General features: G+C 28.4%; 3 protein-coding genes across 3 annotated transcripts; 2 read left to right on the forward strand and 1 right to left on the reverse strand.

The window, feature by feature from the left end:
* Nucleotides 1-5,669: 5,669 nt before the first annotated feature.
* ND-18 (NADH:ubiquinone oxidoreductase subunit 18) lies at nucleotides 5,670-6,749 on the reverse strand. The gene is made up of 3 exons (XM_035888304.2): nucleotides 6,589-6,749; nucleotides 6,098-6,427; nucleotides 5,670-5,994 (listed from the first exon to the last, which is right to left on the reverse strand). Exons 1-3 carry the CDS (start codon nucleotides 6,648-6,650, stop codon nucleotides 5,817-5,819), a joined length of 570 nt encoding a protein of 189 aa, XP_035744197.1. The 5' UTR covers nucleotides 6,651-6,749; the 3' UTR covers nucleotides 5,670-5,816.
* A 567-nt stretch (nucleotides 6,750-7,316) lies between these two features.
* LOC118451592 (uncharacterized) lies at nucleotides 7,317-9,275 on the forward strand. Its single transcript, XM_035888318.2, has 3 exons — nucleotides 7,317-7,554; nucleotides 7,973-8,098; nucleotides 8,656-9,275. The coding sequence occupies exons 1-3, from the start codon at nucleotides 7,543-7,545 to the stop codon at nucleotides 8,836-8,838; spliced, it is 321 nt and encodes a 106-aa protein (XP_035744211.1). The 5' UTR covers nucleotides 7,317-7,542; the 3' UTR covers nucleotides 8,839-9,275.
* A 2,043-nt stretch (nucleotides 9,276-11,318) lies between these two features.
* On the forward strand, nucleotides 11,319-17,921 carry LOC118451579 (peptidyl-alpha-hydroxyglycine alpha-amidating lyase 2-like). Its single transcript, XM_085654970.1, has 8 exons — nucleotides 11,319-11,747; nucleotides 11,953-12,260; nucleotides 12,414-12,571; nucleotides 13,513-13,711; nucleotides 15,085-15,280; nucleotides 16,778-16,963; nucleotides 17,065-17,174; nucleotides 17,304-17,921. The coding sequence occupies exons 2-8, from the start codon at nucleotides 12,120-12,122 to the stop codon at nucleotides 17,412-17,414; spliced, it is 1,101 nt and encodes a 366-aa protein (XP_085511096.1). The 5' UTR covers nucleotides 11,319-11,747; nucleotides 11,953-12,119; the 3' UTR covers nucleotides 17,415-17,921.
* The last annotated feature ends 2,884 nt before the right edge of the window (nucleotides 17,922-20,805 follow it).

A 20,805-nucleotide genomic window follows, 5' to 3' on the forward strand; every position in this document is an offset into this window, starting at 1 on the left:
TGATGATGATGATGATGACGATGATTATTATTATTATTATTATTATTATTATTATTATTATTATTATTATTATTGTTATTATTATTATTATTACTGTTATTATTGACATTACTGTTATTATTTAATTAATTAATAGGACCACTCGTGTAGGACAAATTAATTCCAAATCAATTATTCCTTCGACCTATCGATTATTAATCTACTCTCGCTTGAGATCGATACTTTCTAATGAATATATATATATATATACATATATACATATATACATATATATATATATATGTATATATGTATGTATTTATGTATATATTAAAACACATGGGTGAGAAATTGTACGGATCAATCGAAAAAAAAAAAAAGAAAAAATGGAAAAAGAAAAAAGAAAGAATTTGCAAATTTTCACAAAGAAATTATGAGACGAACGAACGTATTGATGAATTAACGTTTTACATATGTATGTATGTATGTATGTATTTACGTGTCGAAAGTTCGTCCTTAAAACTTTCGCTGCTAAAAGCGCCTTTAGGCGCTCAACTATAGACGCTTCCCCTGAGCGAGCAGCGTCTCAACTATAGACGTTTTTCTTGAGCGAACAGCGCCTATAAGCGCTGTGCATTTGTTTGCCATCTTTTGCTATTAATAACTGCAAAATAATGGCCATTAATTCGTTTGTCTTCGACGCGTTAACTGTAAACGCTTCCTCTGCAGAGATTAAAAGATAAAAAAAAAATTATCAATTAACGAATATTGATCAATTGACGAATTAAATACGCACGGAAAGTATTAGGAACGATTCGCGTATCGTCTTATCCGTGCGGATCTTCTACTCCGCAGCGAAAGGGTTAAGGGCGTTGTATTTTCCAAACTATTTTTTGATAGTACTTAATAATGGACAATACAATGATTTCTCAAGCGAGAGACGAGATAGAAAATGAGCTTCAAACGAGTTTAGAAATGTAGAGTGAGACTGTCGTGATTATATATATATATATATATATATATATATATATATGTATGTATGTATGCATGTATGTATGTACGTATCTACGTATGTATGTATGTATGTATGTATGTATGTATATACATATATGTGTGTGTGTATATATACATGTATAAATAATACATATTATATTAAAAAAAGTAGATGACATGGAGGATCGTGAAAATATTTCATAGAACGCATAAGACATAGCATATCAATGAAGAACAAAAAAAAAAAAAGAAAAAGAAAAAAAAAAAGAAAAAGAAAAACAAATAAGCAAAACGAGTCGAAGAAAATAAAATAAAAAAAAAAAGAAGATAAAGAGAACAATTGTTCGAGTTCGTTCGTTGTTTGTACGAAAAAAAAAATATAAATAAATAAATAAATAAATAAATAAATAAATAAATAAAGAAAGAAAGAAATAAATAAAAGAAAAACACGAGGGGAACGAGACAAATAAAGAAGGAAGGATGGGGGAAAAAGAAAATAATAGTAAAACAATGGCCGACGATTTGATAAGATATGCGAAAATATTTAATAGTACGGATTAGACCTGTCGAAAATTTTCATCGATATTAATATTCGATTTGCGTTATTTCGATCGATATGAAAACTTACGCGAAGCAACAACAAAAAGAAATGCGAAGAAGAAGAAGGAGAAAAGAAAGAAGGAGAAAAAAAAATTATAAAAAAAATATACAAGCTTTCAACCCCCTCCCTCCTTTTTATTATAATATTATACGTCATCTCGTCTACGACATATATATATATATATATTTCTTCTTTCTTTGTTTACTTATTTATTTACATATAATATTTATATGTTTATTTTCTCTTTCATCGAAAACATTTCAAAAATGGCGACGACGATGAGGAAGTAAAGAAAACAAAAAAAAAAAAAAAAAAAAAAACAAAAAAAAGAAAGGAAAAAAAGCGTCGTTGAAAACCAAACAAAAAAAAGAGAAAGAATAAAAAAAAAATAAAAAATTTCGTCGCTTTATTCTTACGATCTTCTTACTGCATCGGTGACGTCATCTCATTGAGATAATATTTATATATATGTATATATACATTTACACGTATACATATATATATTCATATATACATTTATTCGACTTATATTGCAATTATATTAAAAATTTTCTCGCCACGAAAGCAAATATGGCGACGAGACGGCTTACTTTCTTGCAAATTCGCTTGGGCATTTATGATTAAAAATAAATAAAGAAAGAAAGAAAGAAAGAAAGAAAGAAAGAAAGAAAGAATGAAAAACAAAAAAAGAAAAAAGAAACAAAAAAGGAAATAAAAAGGAAGAACTTAAACGGATTAATAATATCATTGACAATATTAATTATCCACCACGAGAGGTATAAAGTAGAAATATAAATTAACGACCATTGTGCGGGTTGAATAAACAATTAATTAATTAATTAATTAATTAATTAATTAATTAATTAATTAATTAATTAATTAAAAAGAGAAAGAACAATGAAGAATGTGAGATCGATAAGAGAAATGGCGCGGGTGCTCAATTTTTCGAGGGTTTTTTTTTCTTTTGTAAAATACGAAAAAAAGAAAAAAAAAAGAAAAGAAAAAAAGAAAAAAAGAGAAAAAAGATAAATTATATATACACAGGACGGATCAATAATTTCATAGGTGGACCGAAAGTTCTTAGATGATTTTAAAAATCAATTATACTTTTTTGAGATAATTTCGTGATAATTCTTTTTCCATTTTCATTCTTATTGAAACGTACGAGCTAAGGCTTGTAGTTTTACAATTCGATGAAGAAAAGTAGAGAGAGAAAAAAATGTGCGATGTTTCGAAAAAAAAAAAAAAAAAAAAAAAAAATCAATATGATAATTAATTTCCAAAAAACCGTCTAGTAATCTTATGGACTGCTCTGTACGTATATATATATGTATATAAAAAAAAAAAAAAAAAAAAAATAAAGACAAAAAAACAAAAAAGAAAGAAAGAAAGAAAAAAGAAATAATATATGACTCGTCGTCGTTGATCGGAGGATAATCGTATCTTCGATCATCCCGCACAATGTGATCGTCAACTAAAAGGCCTATCGTAACGAATAAATAAATAAATAAATAAATAAATAAATAAAAAAAAGAAAAAAGGAAAAAAAAAGAACAAAACGTGAATAATTAAGGAGCGCAGATGTTAATTAATGTCTTCGCATAATAACGATTATATATGAGAATTTAATTTAAGCGATTCTAATCGAAGCGTTAATTATCATCACACATATAAACATATGAACGTATAAACATACATACAAACACACACACACATACACACACACATATACACATGGAGAAAGACATGCACGTGTTCGATCGAAACAAGAACGTTCGGAGAATAAAAAGTTAAAAATGCGATCCCCCATCGATTTAACATTAAATTTGTTCGAAAACCATAATGCAATTAGAAGAATAAAAATTATTATTATTATTATTATTATTATTATTATTATTATTATTATTATTATTATTATTATTATTGTTATTATTATTGTAATAATTATTATTCTCTCGTATGAGCATTCAAATTTCATTCGCACTTGTTGGCCTTCAAAAAAATCTTATATGATATATGTATGTATGTACGCATGTACGCATGTATGTATGTATGTATGTATGTATGTATGTATGTATGTATGTATGTATGTATGTATGTATGAATAAGAGAAAAGAAAGTGCAATAGAAAATGCAAAAGAAAAAAGAAATAGAAGAAGGTAACAAGGGCGAATTTAATCCCGTTCACATATGTATGTATGTAGAAAAGTAAATTGTTAACGAAATTGAATAATAACGGAACATATAAAATAATAATTAATAATTAAACCGATTAATATCCGTTTATTCGTCGAGAGTTTCTAATTAAAAAAGAAACAAAAAAAAAACAAAAAGACAACAACAACAACAACAAATGACAACAAAATCATCTTAATAACAAAAAAAAAATCTTAGATCATGTTCGTAAAGTATAATAAATTTTGAAGTACATAAAGTGTACAAAAAAAAAAAAAGGAAATAAATCGAACGAAAAAAAAAAAGAGACATTACATGTAAATAAATAAACAAGCGAACAAAAAGATAAAGGAGACGGAGGAGGAGGCGAAGGAGGAGGAGGCGAAGGAGGAGGAGAAGAAGAAGAGAAGGAAAAAAGGAATCGTAAGTTATAAATATACAAAATAATTCGTAGAAAGTTAAAAATGTACTCGCCTTATAAATGCGAAAAGAAAAGAATAAATCTAACGAGATTGTGAGATAATACGTATTGTATTATGTGCTAATCGAAATGAATTCTTCGTCGCGATTACATTAATGATACATTACATTATAAAAGAGAGAAAAGAAAAAGGAAAGAAAAAAAAAGAAAAAAAGAAAAAAAAAAAAAAATAAATAAATAAACAATAAACATATGAAATAAGAAAAGGAAACGACGTGAAGCGAACGAACGAAAACGAAATGAAAATGAAAGTGAAAATAATGAAGAAATTGAAAATGAAAATAAAGATAAAGATTAAAAATGAAAAGAAAAAAGAAAAAAAAAAAAAAAAAAAGAAAAAAAGAGACAAAAAACAAACGGAACGAGCAATGCGCGCGTATCGTCGCTCCCACCCCCCCCCCCCCATGTAAATACATATACATATACATATGCATACACATGTACGTAATAGGGGAGTTAAAACAGAGAAACGACAAAAAGAAAAAAGAGAAAAAAAAAAAAGGAAGAAAAGGAAATGAAAAATGCCGTTCGTTTAGCCTTCGAATAAAACTGTCTCCCTAAATGTTCCCTAAACGTTTTTGTTACTGTATTCGTTGCTTGAGATAATTGATATTAAAGTTCAAATGAAGTTTACGAAGATAGGGCCGTATCTTCCTCCTGACATCATTGTAATAATATTTTCAATTATGTTTTTCTTCTCTCTTCTCTCTCTCTCTCTCTCTTTTTCCTTGATTATTAACAAAATATTCATTTTAACATTCCTTCTTTTTCTTTATCGCTGTTTCTCTCACATTCACTCATACACAAACACACACACACAAACATATATACATTCTCTCTCTCTCTCTCTCTCTCTCTCTCTTTCTCTTTTTCTCTTGCGCGTTAGGTTTGTAGCGCGCGTTGTTTATCCCGGATATAGCGTTTTGCTATTTTCCCACGATCATTGTTAATTGTTATATATATATATATACATATATATATATATACATACACACACACGAATTTTCAGTTTAAAGATGACATCACATAGTTATCAGTAATAACATATGTGCGGAGTATACATATATATATATATATATATATATATATATAGTTATTTAGTATCAAATATTTTATTATATATTAGCAATAATTTAAATAACGTATTTGAAAGAAGAAATAATCGATAAGAGATTATTTAGATTTTATCATATAGAAATGTTTTTGCTTTGTTTTATCAATATTATGATATTATTATTATTATATTATAAAGATGTTATATATATATATATATATATATATATATATATATAATTATTTCTAAATAATAAAATATTGAAATTTATTGCTAGATAACGCAGGAGATTTTATTATGGATTGTGCACTTCTCATATGTCATTTCTTTTCTCATTTTGTTTTTTCTGATGCTGATAGTAGTGAAAAGTAATGCGTTTTATCAGTTTATTCAACCGAATTATAGCATCTTTATACATAGAATTATATTATTATTATTATTATTATTATTATTATTATTATTATTATTATTACTATTATTATTTACATATTTCAATGACTAACGATAGTACCTCTATTGTTTATCACTTTGCATCATTTAGTAGAAACCCGAGTGCGTTTGTTCCATGCAAAATTCGATCCGTAAGAACGAGGCTTTGGGCCAACCTGATTTGGCTTTTGAATGTAATACTTCCAACCCATTTTTTCGCAATGCAATATAGCTGCCTCTTTACTTGAGAAATCAACTTTTACATTTGACAATGGATCACCCCTTAATCGAAATATTATTATAATCATTATGGCATTAATAATAATACATTCTATATTAAAAATAATTACTTTAAGACAATGAAATTAATTGTACGATTACTTACGTCGAGGTCCATCCTATCAATGGATTCTCCCAACGTTCACGGGTATCAAAATCAATTTGCCAATAATGAATGTTATTGGTGCCAGATTGCATAGAATTCTTAGGAGGTTGATATATTCGTACCATACGAGTTTTAATATGTTCTTCTGGTACTCCTGATACTGCACCAACGTCTTCTACAACTGGCACTGTAATAATTGCTTTAGCAGATTTGTCATAAGAAGGTAAGGGCGGATTTTCTGTATTTAACCTTATATCAATCGAAGATTTTTCATTTGTTTCTTCTTTTTTTTCTAATTTAATGGAACTCGTAGAGAATAATTTTATAAAGCTGCAAACGTTAAAAAAAAGAAATAATAATTAACATACGATAATGAAGAAAATTAAAAATTTCATAGGGTTATATAAAAGGTATGAGGTTATGTTCATCCGAAGATGTCATAGATTACAATTAATACATAAGACAAAACTAATAATGCATTATCAACTCACCGTTCATTCCCATTGATATTTAATTCCTTGGTGCATCTTCGTAGCAATGCACGATACGCCATATTTATCGAATAAAATGAAAATTCTTTATTAGAAAGACATAAGCGAATAAACACTAAAAATGTCGGCTACGAAATACAAGAGGAAAGAACTCCTATTGGAACTTAGATGTATGCGATTCGATTGGTCAATTCGTTCGAGATCGAGATTGAGATCGAGATTGTACATTGAAACCCGCGAAATATTCAAATCTCTTCGTTGTACCATTCGTCGTCACATTAAACGCATAAAATTTGTGACAAGTATTGTTATATTATTAAAAGTTTCAATAAATCGAAGAAAATAAATAAACAAAATAGTACGAATTATTTATATTTAAAGAGAAAGAAAAAAAAAAAATAGAAAAAAAAGATGACGTTCATGTATAACGTAGAGTATATAAAGTTAATAATAAATAATTCTTCTAACGATTCTAATTAATATATAATTAATCGATTTCGAGTATCCAAAGGAAATGTGGAAAACTGACTGACCTACCCCCTTAAAAGGATGCAAAGGAGGATAGGTCCGTTTATATCGTGTAAGATGCACGCATGCCCGGGACGCATTTTACCCACCTCCCCACCAACCCTCTCTGTCCTCTGTCTTCCGTTCTCGGCCCCACCGTCCCCACCGTCCCACCGTCCCCCACCCACCCATAACGACTTGCATCGTGCAAGGTATCATGCTTCTTGGTCGCAACCATTCCGAAGAAATGCATTTGATCTGAAAAGTGTTAAAAATACGTTAATGTAAATTTAATTATATTTAACGTTCGTATTAAATTGTCTCGTTGGTTTCGTGATACGTTTGTGATAAAGGAGAAAAAAAAAAGAAAAAGAAAAAGGAAAAGAAAAAGAAAAAGAAAAAAGAAAAGAAAAGAAACAAAAAAGGAAGTTAAAAGAGAGACCGAAGATGCCGGGCAAAGTAAGTTCGTTTTTTTTTTTCATTTTAATTCACGTTCCCTCGAAGTAACACGAAATAGTATCGATAAGATTTGATATATCTTGTTGCGATGTCACACGATAACCCTTATCGAATTCTTAATCAATATATTTGAATAATATAACGTGTTTGTTCCTTCGCGTTTTATCATCGATCAGAACATAAACTAAACTGTTGCTAACAGCTGTTGCTTTAGTGTCACATCGCACGAGACTTCTACTCGATACTTTCGACTCTTTCTATGTATGTATATATATATATGTATATATATATGTATATGTACAATTGTTTATAATCAATCATGACACATGCATAAATAATATATATATATATATATATTTTTTTTTTTTCTCTTTTTTTTTCTTCTTTTAATTTTAACAAAACATTCTAATGTTAACAGGACAAAACAGGATTCTTAATGTCGGCTATATTAATTCTTTTAATTGGCGTTTATTACGTCAATGCGAGACACATTATAGCAAAGAGAAATTATAGCGATCAGAGTGTCAGAGGATATTTAGCAGAGGTAGGCTAAGTTTGATAAGAAAAATGATTTAAAAAGAGAGAGAAAGAGAGAGAGAGAGAAAAAGAAAAGAAACATTTTATCTTCTTCCTTTTCTTCTCTATTCTCTTTTCTTTTTCTTTCTTTCTTTTTTTTTCAAATCGAAGAAGAATCTTACCTCTATTTTAAAAACAAAAAAAGAACAAAATAAGAATATATTTGCGAGTGATCGCGATGTGGAAAAATGACGATGACGGCTACGATAAGAAGGACGAGGGGAGGGGGTGGGGGAAGAGAAAAAAGAAAAAGACAGAGAGAGAGAGAGAGAGAGAGAGAGAGGGATGGCGGGAGGGAGGGGAAAGAAAAAAAAGAACGACGACTAACTCAATGTAAACAAATTGGAAAATATAATATAAAATAAAAAATATAATTTAGAAATTAAATATAATATAAAAAATAAATAAATAAATAAATAAATAAATCTGATAAATATAATATCCAAAAAAAAAAAAAAAAAGAAAAAGAAAAGAATTAATAAATCTGATCGAAATCGTATCTACTTTTGTCGTTATATAATTTAGAGAACCTGTTGGTGGAACGAGGTATGCAAGGAAGAGTTTCATAGTAAATTTCGTTGCCGTTGTCCAAGATGGTCCTATTGCCGTTCTCCTGGGAGATATTACGATGCACATTGCAGTATGACGCGCACAGGTTATATTTGGACTCAGCCGGAAACCTCGCTGACTCTGGAAATCGATAAGTAACCGGGACAACGCGTAGATGCATACGTACATACGTACATACGTATATACATACATACATACACAGATGCATATGTAAAATATCTATCTAGTCCTGTTTACGTCTATACTACGTCAAATCAAATATTTCATTCTCCTACCCTTCATCTTTCCCCTCATCATTCCCCCTCCAATCCTTCCACCTCCTTCTCCCGTTCTCTCCTCATCTCTATCGCCCCTATCCCATATCCCTTTACCCTTTCATCATGAGTGACATCCTACAAAATTTTTAATCTAAATTCTCTTGCAATTCTCAATGATACTTTTAATACGAAGAAATCGATTGAAATCAAATCAAATGAAATCAAATGAAATTTTAGACATCTTTTGAATCGTTTTTTTATATAGCATCGGCATAAGATGACCATAAATTAGTATTGACTAATATATATATATATATATATATATATTAGTTTTTTCACGAGTTATTCATGCGGCACCCATGTTGTTATATATATATAAACCGATTGATAATATTCTAGAGACTATCAATTGGTATATTAATTAATTAATAATGTTTTAATCTAAACATCGAGAGAGAACACGTTTGAGGTGTTACATTTGACCCCATTGTCTCTTTACAACGTATATTTATTATATTATGACACCTAAATTGTTATAAATTATAAGGCACGCGATTATTCTTCACTACTGCCATGATATTTCTAATCAGTAGTAATAACAGGTACTATATTCATTACATAGAAGGAAGAATATGAGAAAAGGAAGAAAGGAAAAAAGAACAAAAAAATAATACTAATAATACTAATAATATTAATAATACTAATAATAATAATAATAATAATAATAAAATTCCTATGGAATATTAATGATTTATTAATTTGATTTCGCAAACACATCGAATTTTTCGAAGAAGAAGAAAGAATAAAAAAATGAAAGGAAATATTTTTCAATATCTCGCACTATATAAAGTTTCTTTAAGTCTTCCAAATTTGATGATGATAGTAAAGTTAGGACGAAGGAAAAAAGAAAAAAGAAAAAAAAAAAAAAAAAATAACCCGCGTGAAAATTTACGAGCTAATCGAATTATTTCAAATATAATTATATTTCACATTTACGAAGAAAATATTTATATATCACTGCCACTCTCTTGCCGTATATATCGTAATAATTAATATTTAATCTTGTTGAAATCAAATATAAAAATCAAACACTTCGAACTTGCTTGCTTTACTTTATCACAATCTCTTATGAATTATTATAATAGAAATAATAGATACACATATATATATACACACACACACACACACACACATATAAAAGGGCTTAATAATTAGAGAAAGTAAATAAGAAGGGTAAAGCAGGTGAAATTTTTGTGATATTACTCTGTAACGTTACATTTAATTCCAAACAAAAGAAATAAAAAAAAAAAAAAAAAAAAAAAAAAAGCAGAAGAAAGAAAAGATATAAGAAAGAAAAAAATTAATAAAAATTGTAATTTATCTATGTATATCGATATCATGAAGATGTTATAATAATAAAAAAAAATATATATATATATATATAAATGATAGAACGAAAGATTATTATTTATTTTCACAAACTTATGTTATATTAATGATTTTATTCTACAATAATACAAATAAAATTGTGATTGAATGTATTTTGTGTTTTTTTTTCCGTTTCCTTTTGTGTGCGTGCGTGCATGTGCGTGCGGATGAAAATTTTCCTTTTAAAAGAGATCGTGGTGGTAAAATTTATCAAGCTTCATCTAAAACACCATTTATCTAACGCAATATTTTCAAATACAAAAACTTTCAAACGTTATACTGTGGCATATCGAATGAAAGCAAAAAAAAAAGAAAAAAAAAAAAAAACAAAAGAAAAAAAAATTCGAACATATCAAGATTCTAAAATATTCAATTTCGTATGAATTTTTAATCTGTCTTTTGTTTAATTGAAATAAAATTTTCAATAGGTCACGTTTGTTTAGTACGAATGAATGTGCGTATCGAACGAAAGAAAAAAAGAAGAAGAAGAAGAAGAAAAAAAAAATAAATAAATAAAGGAAAAAAGAATGAAGAAAAAACAAAAATATTTTTAAAACTATACAAACGAGACAACATTCCTTTCGTTGATAAAACATCGACAGAGACGTAGATTTTAAAGGTTAAATATAATAATCAAGATGAGAGATATTGCAGAGGATCAATGAAATGTATTTTATTCCAAAGCCAAGGAGAAATATAATATACAGGGGTAAGTCTACTACGCCAAAGGCGTCTGAGTTTCTTAAGGTCAAGAGGATTTCGTCCAGGAAATATAAACAACAATATCTATATGATCTTACTAAACCCATCCGACGACAACATATATACGTAATTTGGCCGGGATTTGTGATGCGCCATTATAGTTGCGCGCGCATATCGATTGGCCCAGTTGGCCCGGAGAGATATGACGGAGCAGGTCCTGCCAGTGGATCCTGGACCAAGTGCAGTTGGCTTAGAACGGTTGATAGAACAACACGTTCGCCAGCTGTCAGACAAAAATTCACTTTTTTACATTAGCCCCACCTATTTTTTTCTTTTTCTCTACCTATTTCTTTCTTTCGTTCTCTTTCTAAATTATTTTCCGCATTTTTGATTTACTTCCTGACTCCGAAATCCATTCCTTTCTAATAATTCTAAAGAGAATATTATTCAATCTACGAATAATTCCTTTATAATTTTTATCCGTTCGTTTATCTCTTATATCGTTCCTCCTCGTAATCTCTTTAATATATTTTTATTTCTCTTGTTATATTTATTATATCCTATAAAATTCTATCTCCTTACTGTTTCCATTATCGTTAAAGTTTTATTTCGTTCGTCATAAATCTTCCGTCGTATTGATACATTTCCGGTACGATAATCGTAAGTAATCTTTTTTGTGATTAAGTGTAATAATAATCATTTTCAATTTGATTTAAATATTTTTAATTATCCGATATCGTTTAATATTCGTCGATATTTTTATCGTCTATTATTATTATTATTATTATTGTTCGTTTCAACGTCGTCGTGCCGGATTTTATCCTCTTAATGCGTATGTGCGTGTTTGTTCGCGCTCGCGCGTAAGAGTGAGAGAGAGAGAGAGAGATAAAGAGAGAAAGAGAGAGAGAGAGAGAGAGAGAGGAAGAGAGAGAGAGAATTATCGATTTAAGTTCGACGAGGAGAAGATAGTTTGGAGTGAGCCAGTTGATCGGTCACGTATCACCACAAGGGAGAAGATCTCAAAGAGTTTCAATGTCGTGGAACGTCATCGGGCAAGTTCTTTTAATTTTACTTGGTTTATTTTTTATCGATGACGTCACGTCAGATCTCAATGGGCCAAAGATTTTCGAAAGGGATCGATCCTACAACGATGACCTGTCTGACATTTATACGGTGAGTTTTATATATCTTCATTTATTTTTGCTTTTTATTCTTATTTTTGTTTTACTTATTTTTATTTGCTCATTTATTTTACTCATTCGATCGATCTCTCATCGTCGTTTGATTTTTTTTTCCCCTTTTTTTTTTCTGTTTCCCAACTAATAGACACTGATAACTGTCGGAATGGAAGCGAAATTGTTGAAACCAGTGGAGAATCCTGATTGGCTAGGACCAGAAAATCTTGGCCAGATTTCTGGTGTCTCGGTGGATCCTTTGGGATATCCAGTCGTCTTCCATCGAGCCGATCGATTGTGGGAATACGGGTAAGTATTTCTTAACATTCTTATATATGTTTTTATTTTCTCATTTTGTTTTTTTATTTTTTTCTTTTTCTTTTTTCTTTTTTTTTTACCGTGAAATAATCTTCGTTCGTTCAAGATATTAACATATAATTTTCTAACAATACGATTTTAAAGTTTAGCGCATGAAAAATAACGAGAAAGTATTGTTCGTATATTTAAAATTTCTGTATTTTGTTATATAGAATTTTACAATGGATTTATTCGAATAGATAATGCGAATAAGAATTTCTTATCACTCTTTTTCTTTTTTTTTCTTTTGTCCTTTTCTTTTTTTATTTTCCTTTTTCGTGAAATAATCCTATCGTTCGTTCAAGATTTAACATATGGAAGTATTTATATCTAATTTTTTAATAATACAATATTAAAATTTAACGCATGAAATATAAATGAGAAAGTTGTTATTCATGCATTTATGATTTTATATATCCAATGATAATAAAACGAAATTGTATAATATTAAAGTGTATAAAATTAGAATAAAAAAGTCTATAAAATTAGAATAAATTTTGTCTATATCTTTCATATGAAAAAAAAAAAAAAAAAGTTATATATTGATTATATTGAATATAAACTATTGTTATTAATGATAATAAGATTACGATATTATGTTGATACTACGACAATGGATTTTGTGTCGTATTATATATAAAAGGATTGCGTATATCGATTCATAGTTAATTTTTCTTTTTTTTCTTTTTTTTTTTTTTTTTTTTTCTTTATACATTTACAATCGAGATACAGTAATTAATAAAGAAGATATCGTAATTACTAAAGAATATTGTAATTAATAAAGAAAAAAAAGGAAAAAATGGCATCGATTTTATAAAAACATTCGTTGAACAAATCGTAATTTCGTTCTCGTTTAATCATTTGTAATATCATATGATTTTATTACGAAATAGTACCTTCACCAATGACAACGTTTATCAAGAAGAATATAAAGGACCGATTAAAGAAAATACTGTGCTAACGTTGGATCCTAAAACTGGTGAAGTTATACGTGGTTGGGGAAATCACACGTTTTATTTGCCACACGGTATACACATTGATAATTTTGGAAACGTGTGGTTGACCGATATTGCACTCCATCAAGTTTTTAAGGTAACGATTAATTATAATTATTATTATTATTATTAATTATTTTACTTTATCCTGATCCCCAATCGTATCTTTAATCTCAATCCCCACCACCCTTTCACGCTTAACACCTGCCTATCCTCGCCATAAAAAAATCCCTCCAACCCCTTGCATCTTCGCTCTGTTTCTCTCTCTCTCTCTCTCTCTCTCTCTCTCTCTCTCTCTCTCTCTCTCTCTCTCTCTCTCTCTGTCTGTCTGTCTGTTTCTCTGTCGCTCTCGTTCTTTTTCTCTCTCTTTCTATTTATCCATTTTGCTTTAATTAATCCAAATCAAAAAATCAATCGGTAAAACGGCAGTCCACGAACGATTTGTAACCCAGGCCAATAAAAAAAAACAAAAAAAAAAACCAAAAAAAAAAGAGAAAAGAAAAGTACAAGTTGTTTCCAAGTTTTGAAAGTCAGATATTTTTTTTTCTTATATTGGTATATATATGTATATGTATATAAAGAAGAACAGAAAAAAAGAAAGAAAAAAGAACAAATTATGATTCAACGATTCAAGTATATATTTGTGAATTAGGATAATTCAGGGGGGATGGGGTGTTACACGAAAGTGAATATCAATCGTTTCAGAATCCAATACGTTCGATTTATTGCAATCGAAAGTTATCTTTCTTATTTTTTCTTTTTCTTTTTATACTTATTAAATCAATTGTAAAATTAATAACGAATATTTTTCCTTCTTTTTTTCTTTCACTTTTTTTTTTTTTTTTTTTTTTTTTTAATACATATATATTACTAGCCTGTTGTATCAGTAATGTCGTTAATCATTAATTTAATTTAATTTTTAATTAATTAATTTCCTTGGAGATATTCATCTGCTTATACACACTAAAAATAGAGATATCGATAAACGAAGTTAATTTTTTTCTTAAATGTCCTTTTTTTTCTTTTTTTTTCTTTTTAATATTATTAAAAAAAAAAAAGAAAAGGAAGAAAAAAAAGAAGAAAAACAACAGAAATAATTTACGCGCATTGTCGAGACGATGTAACAATGACGTATGGGTATTCCCCCTGCTCCTAACCACCCCCCACCCCACCTCTACGACAAAGAATAATAAAAAATTTTGATCATCGTCATCGTCGTCGTCGTCGTCATCATCGTCGTCGTCATCGTCGTCGTCATCGTCATTGTCCTTCGTTGTCCTTGTTGTTATTGTCATCGTCGTCGTCGTCGTCGTCGTCGTCGTTGTCGTCATCGTCGTCGTTGTTGTTATTATTTATTTCTTCCTCTTTTTCTTCTTCTCGTTTTTCTCCCTCTCGTACATCCTTTACATTTTTCTCTTTTCACTTTTTCTCCCTCGTGTTTTCTTTTTTTTTTTTTTTCCAAAAAAACAGTACAACAGTAATGGGACTCTCGGATTGTCACTTGGTCAACGATTCGAGCCAGGAAACGATTTTGAACACTTTTGTCAACCAACGTCGGTAGCCGTGGCACCGTCGACAGGCGAGATCTACGTAGCTGACGGATATTGCAATCGTAGGATTGTTCTCTTCGATTCAATGGGAAAGCCACGTTACATCATAGAAGGACGTACGTTGTCGGTCGTTACGTAAAACGTTTCATTTAAACGTTGAAAAAATTATTCATATGTTTGTGTAAATTTTAAAATGTCGTCGTGTCGTTCCTCCATTGAATGTTTTCTTTTTCTTTCTTTTTTTTTTTTTTGTTTTTTGTTTTTTGTTTTTTTTTTTGTTTTGTTTCGTACCTAATAACTCCTCCTCCGCCGCCCCCTTCCCTACGACTTCAATCTTCCCCCTCTCGCATTTCACGTTCTTTCTCCCCCCCCCCCACCCCCCCCCGCCCGTTATCACTATCTCTGCCTCGTCATTTTTATTCGATATATTCGTATTGATCGGTATTTCGAATTAAATGACAGATATTTGTAATAATATTATTGATACGTATGTATTTGTAATTATTGATACGTAAGCGACAATTGAAAGATAATTGAATGTTGATTTTTACTCGAGAAAAAGAATGAAGAGAAATAAAAGGGAAGAAAAAGAGAAAAGAACAATTGTAAAAGAAACATTTGTCAGTACTTTATACGAAATATTTGTTGATAATACGAATAAAATTAATTAATTTTACAAAAAAAAATTTTAATACACTAATTCGGAAATTTCAATAACAATATTAAATTCGGTATATGAAATCTGTCGTATTAATTGTTCATTGTATAATAATGATCGTTTGTATTACTTATACGATGTTTTTTTCTTTTTTTTTTTATTTGCAAATACTTCGAGACAATGTACCATCTTGTGTATAATTAATCGATCGTTATCATTTCATTGTTTATTTATTTATTTTCTTTTACAATCTTTTTTTCTTTTTTTTTTTTTTTTTTCTTCTTTTTATTTACAAAATACCTATAGATCGATCAATAAAAGTACCGATTGAATGAGTAGAAAAGTGTTTTTATTCTAATTCCTTTTTGCGCGTGCTTGTATGTACGACGCGTGTGTTCTCTTTTCTTTTCTATTTTTCTTTTTTCCTCTTCTTCCTCTCTTCCCCTTAAAGATATTCCTTGATTTTACGAATTCACTTCCATCTTTTTCTTTTTCACTAACATATCTAGTATATTCCTTATTATTATTATTATTATTATTGTTATTGATGTTGTTGTTGTTGTTGTGTTGTTGTTGTTGTTGTTGTTGTTGTTGTCATTGTCGTTGAAAATATTTGTTTTAAAAAATGATATTTATGTTATATTATTTAAATAAAAAAACGAAAAAAGAAAAAGATACAAATAATCAAAAAATTCGTCGAAATTGAAATTACATGTATGCTTGATAATCTTATCAAAAGGGGGAAAAAAAAGAAAAAGGAAAATAACGTTATTTCATTGATAAAAAAAAGAAGAAAATTTTTTTTCGAATCAAACATTCAAATATTTTCATTCTTTCATATATATCTTTGATCGATATCACAAAATTCGAAATTTACATGTTTAACGTATTTGATCGCGAATAATGTAACTCTCTAATCGATTTAATATAATACGAATAAAAATTTTCTTTTTAGACCGAATAAATCTACTGATACCACATTCATTAACGATATTATCCAATGGAGATCTCTGCGTTGCTGATCGAGAAAATGGAAGAGTACTTTGTGTAAATGTTAGACCTTTTGGATCGAAAATCATTATCTCTAAACCACCGTATTCTGTCTCATTCTTTGGTCGAGTTTTCGCTGTTGCCTCTTATCGTAAGTATCATTTATCATTATTCTTATTATTATTATTATTATTACTATTATTATTATTATTATTATTTTTATTATTATTATTATTATTATCGTCAATGCAGGTGACTGGATTTACGCCGTGAATAAGATGGTGTTCAGTTCAAGTGCAATAGGCTACATGATAAATCCATATACTCGAAGAATCAACAATCTATGGTACCCTAAATACGACGTAAGTAAATTCCCACCGTATGTCATGTTATGTAAAAAAAAAAAAACAAAAAAAAAACAAAAAAAAAAAAAAAGCTAAATTTCCAATAATTCTCGTTAATATGATATTCTCATGATTTTCCTTATTTAGAATTTTCAAAATCCACATGACATCGGGATATCCCCCAACGGCACGTCACTTTACGTCAGCGAAATAGGTCCTAACAAAGTATGGAAGTTCGATTTGATAAAAAAAGTATGAAAATCAACGAACGATCCTAGACTTGTGTAAAAATGACGTTAACCAAAATAAAAAAAAAAAAAAAAAGAAAAAAAAAAAGGAAACCACGCAAAAAATATAAAAAGCCCGAGCGAATAATAAAATGAAAAGAAGAAGAATAATAATAAAAATAACAATGACAAAAAGAAAAACAAAAAAGAAAAAAAACTGAAAAAATGATACCCCCCACAAAAAAAAAAGAAGAACCAAATAAAAACCGAAAATGAAAATGTAAAAGGGAGACGAAGTAAGAAGACAAGCAAATATTAAAAAAAAAAAAAAATCAAGCGTCTAACTATATATATTAAGGGGGAATACGTTCAAATGGCACACACCTAATCGATTATCGACAAGAATCGATTCTATCGCAAAAATGTGTCCTTGAGACGACGATTAAGGAATATAAAGGAAACGTATTGTTCGAGAGTCATAATAATGATATGTAAAAAAAAAAATTATACCCCCAACCTTCCTCAAAGAAAGAAAAAAAAGTAAAAAAAAAAAAAAAAAAAGAAAAAAAAGAAACTACAACGATGAATTAAAAAAAAATTAAAATAAAACAAAATGAAATAAAAGAAAAGAAATTAAGAAATTATTAGACGTAAGAGACGGGCGAGAGGAAGAAAATTGAATAACGAAAATCGGATATATGGAATGCATATGTAAATGTATAAAAAAAAAAAAAAAAAAAAAAAAAAAAAGACAAAAGAAAAACAGAACATGTATATTATATAATTATATTCTTCGTGGGGGGTGAAACAAAAAAAAAAAAGAAAACGAAGAACGAACGCGACAACGACGAAAAAAAAAAATTAAAAAAAGAATAAAAACAAAATAAAAAGTCAAAAAAACAAAACCAAAACAAAAACCAAAACAAAAACCAAAACAATGGAGAAAAGAGAAAACAAGAAAACGTACACGAATTGACGAAGGTTAATATAAAAAGAAAAGAAAAAAAAAAAAAGAAAGAAAAAAAAGAAAAAAAAATAAAATAAAATAAAAAAGAAATACAAAAAAAAAAAATAAAAAACCAAAACAAAAAAAAAGATCGATTCTGTGCGGATCGTCGTAAGTGTTATGTCGCTTTAACGTGAATCAATCGAACTATGATGATATATATATATATATATATATATATATATATATATATATATATGCACACATACATAAAAAATGAAAGACCAAAAGAAAAAGAAGAAAGAAAGAAAAATTGATGAATTATGAGTCGACCAAAAGAATCTGAGAAAAGGATTCAAAAAAAAAAAATAAAAGGAAAGAAAAAACGAAACTAAAAAAAAATTCAGCTCCAAAAAAAGAATAAAACCTACTACTATAATAATAATAATAATAATAATAATAAAAATAATAATAACAATAACAATAACAATAATAATAATAATAATAATAATAATAATAATAATAATAATAATAATAATAATAATAATAATTGTAATGATTATTATAATAATAGGAATAATAATAAATATTAACAACATTTAAAATAAAAAAAAAAATAATAATAATAATAATAATAATTAGAGCTAATAAAAGAAAAAAGAAAAAATAAAAAAAAATAAAAAAAAAATAAAAAAAAAGAGAAGAAAAAAGAAGAAAAAAAAATACAATTATTAATTATAATACACGTGAGGAGTGTGTATGTAACGCGTGACATTCTCATCGTCTCTTTGGAACCTAAACTACCTCCTTCTATTCGAACTCCAATCACGTATGTACGTACATATATAGATGAGAGGATAAACGAGTATGCAAATGTGTACGTGTATGTGTGTATATGCATATGTGTGTTTTGCATATGCATGCATGTATGTATGTATGTCTATGCGCGTGTGTATGTATATATATATATATATATATATATATGTACGTTGTCCTGAAATGGGAGTGCATAAACTCTGGAGATTAATTTCCACGCGTAGACTAGTAACGCGTGTATTTTAAACGCGTGAAGGGGATTTGAACTCACACAGGTGCACGTACACATACACATATATATATATATATATATATATACACAACATGTACAAACATACATATACACGAACCCATATATACATATACACACACACACACGTACACGCATACACATGCACTGATCCATCGTACACGTGTGTATGTTGATCTCGAATGTTTCCAACGAGTCTCTCGCGAGTTCGTTTCTTTGTTTACGTTGCATTGATTGATTAATGAAATTCTTTGTGTAGCTCTCCATATCTTTTTTGATTTTCTTTTTTTTGCGTTTCGTGTGTATGTACGTTTGTATTTGTGTGTCTCTCTCTGTGTGTGTCTGTGTGTATGTTCGTGTGTGTGTGTGTATATGTATGTGTGTATATGTCTTCTCCGAATGTATGCATGCAAGCGCGATCGTGTACGAATCGTTTGAATGCGTATTTGAATGCATTTTTATCAATCGAAAACATATGATACGGATCTATAATAAGGATCGTTAATTTTGTTTGATCGATTGTTTAAATCTTTCGAAAGATAAAAAAGAAAAATGAAAGATCAAACTTAATTCTAAAAAGTTTGAAGGAAACGCTCCAATGTCCGCGTTATGTAACCTTTCGAATGGCGATTTGTTTTCCTTCTTTTCTTTTTTCTCACAACCATTTTTTTTGGATGCAGAGAAAGAATGAGGAGAGGTGGGTAGAGACAAGGGATCCTGATAGGGGGATAATTTAAACGATTATACATTTGTGTGTGAGTTTTGTTTCTTTTCGTCTCGTTTATTCTTCTTTTTTTTTTTTATCTTTTTTTTTTTTATCTAAATTTTTTTTTGTAAAAAAATTATTCCAATGATTGAGAGATGAAGAAAGATTATTCTAGACAGAGACATCGGAGATCAATTTATTTTCAAATGTTAATCATTTCGTTCTAATTGATCATTTGATTTCTGAAAGATTGAGGAGTATGACGAGATTTTTTTCTTGTTTTTATGTATATATATATATATATATTCTTTTTTTTTTTTCAGTCTTGTACTTCTCCATAAAAATGATATAGATGCGAGAAAATGATAGTGATGAATCAATTGCAGTTATTAATTGCAGTTAATAACAGATGATCTTAAACGATCGTCTGGAAGATGAATTTTTTTTTCTTTTTTTTTTTTTTTTTTTTTTTTTTTTTTTCTGAAAGAAGAGATTGAGGGAATCATAAAGAAACAAAAAAGAAAAAGAAAAGAAAAAAAAAGAAAAAAGGCGAAAGATAATAAAATGAAAAATGATCGTAAGATAAATCGATCGCAATATTACATTAAAGTATATTATGAAAAATATAATATAAAAAATATAATCTAAAAATTGGCATAAAAAATAATCGTAACCGTTCAATTTTTTCCTTTTTTTTTTTTTCT

Source organism: Vespa mandarinia, chromosome 2, assembly GCF_050613455.1.
Source record: "Vespa mandarinia isolate Hongniang chromosome 2, ASM5061345v1, whole genome shotgun sequence".
Lineage (NCBI taxonomy): Eukaryota > Metazoa > Arthropoda > Insecta > Hymenoptera > Vespidae > Vespa > Vespa mandarinia.

Bases quoted from the DNA above. Each gene is read 5' to 3' on its own strand.
- ND-18 (XM_035888304.2), bottom strand. From the start codon at position 6,650: ATGGCGTATCGTGCATTGCTACGAAGATGCACCAAGGAATTAAATATC. The intron at 6,428-6,588 runs GTGAGTTGATAA...TAACGTTTGCAG, and splicing joins AATATCAATGGGAATGAACG to CTTTATAAAATTATTCTCTA. The intron at 5,995-6,097 runs GTAAGTAATCGT...ATTTCGATTAAG, and splicing joins TTGATAGGATGGACCTCGAC to GGGTGATCCATTGTCAAATG.
- LOC118451592 (XM_035888318.2), top strand. The intron at 8,099-8,655 runs GTAGGCTAAGTT...TATATAATTTAG, and splicing joins TCAGAGGATATTTAGCAGAG to AGAACCTGTTGGTGGAACGA.
- LOC118451579 (XM_085654970.1), top strand. From the start codon at position 12,120: ATGTCGTGGAACGTCATCGGGCAAGTTCTTTTAATTTTACTTGGTTTA. The intron at 12,261-12,413 runs GTGAGTTTTATA...CCCAACTAATAG, and splicing joins ACCTGTCTGACATTTATACG to ACACTGATAACTGTCGGAAT. The intron at 13,712-15,084 runs GTAACGATTAAT...CCAAAAAAACAG, and splicing joins CACTCCATCAAGTTTTTAAG to TACAACAGTAATGGGACTCT.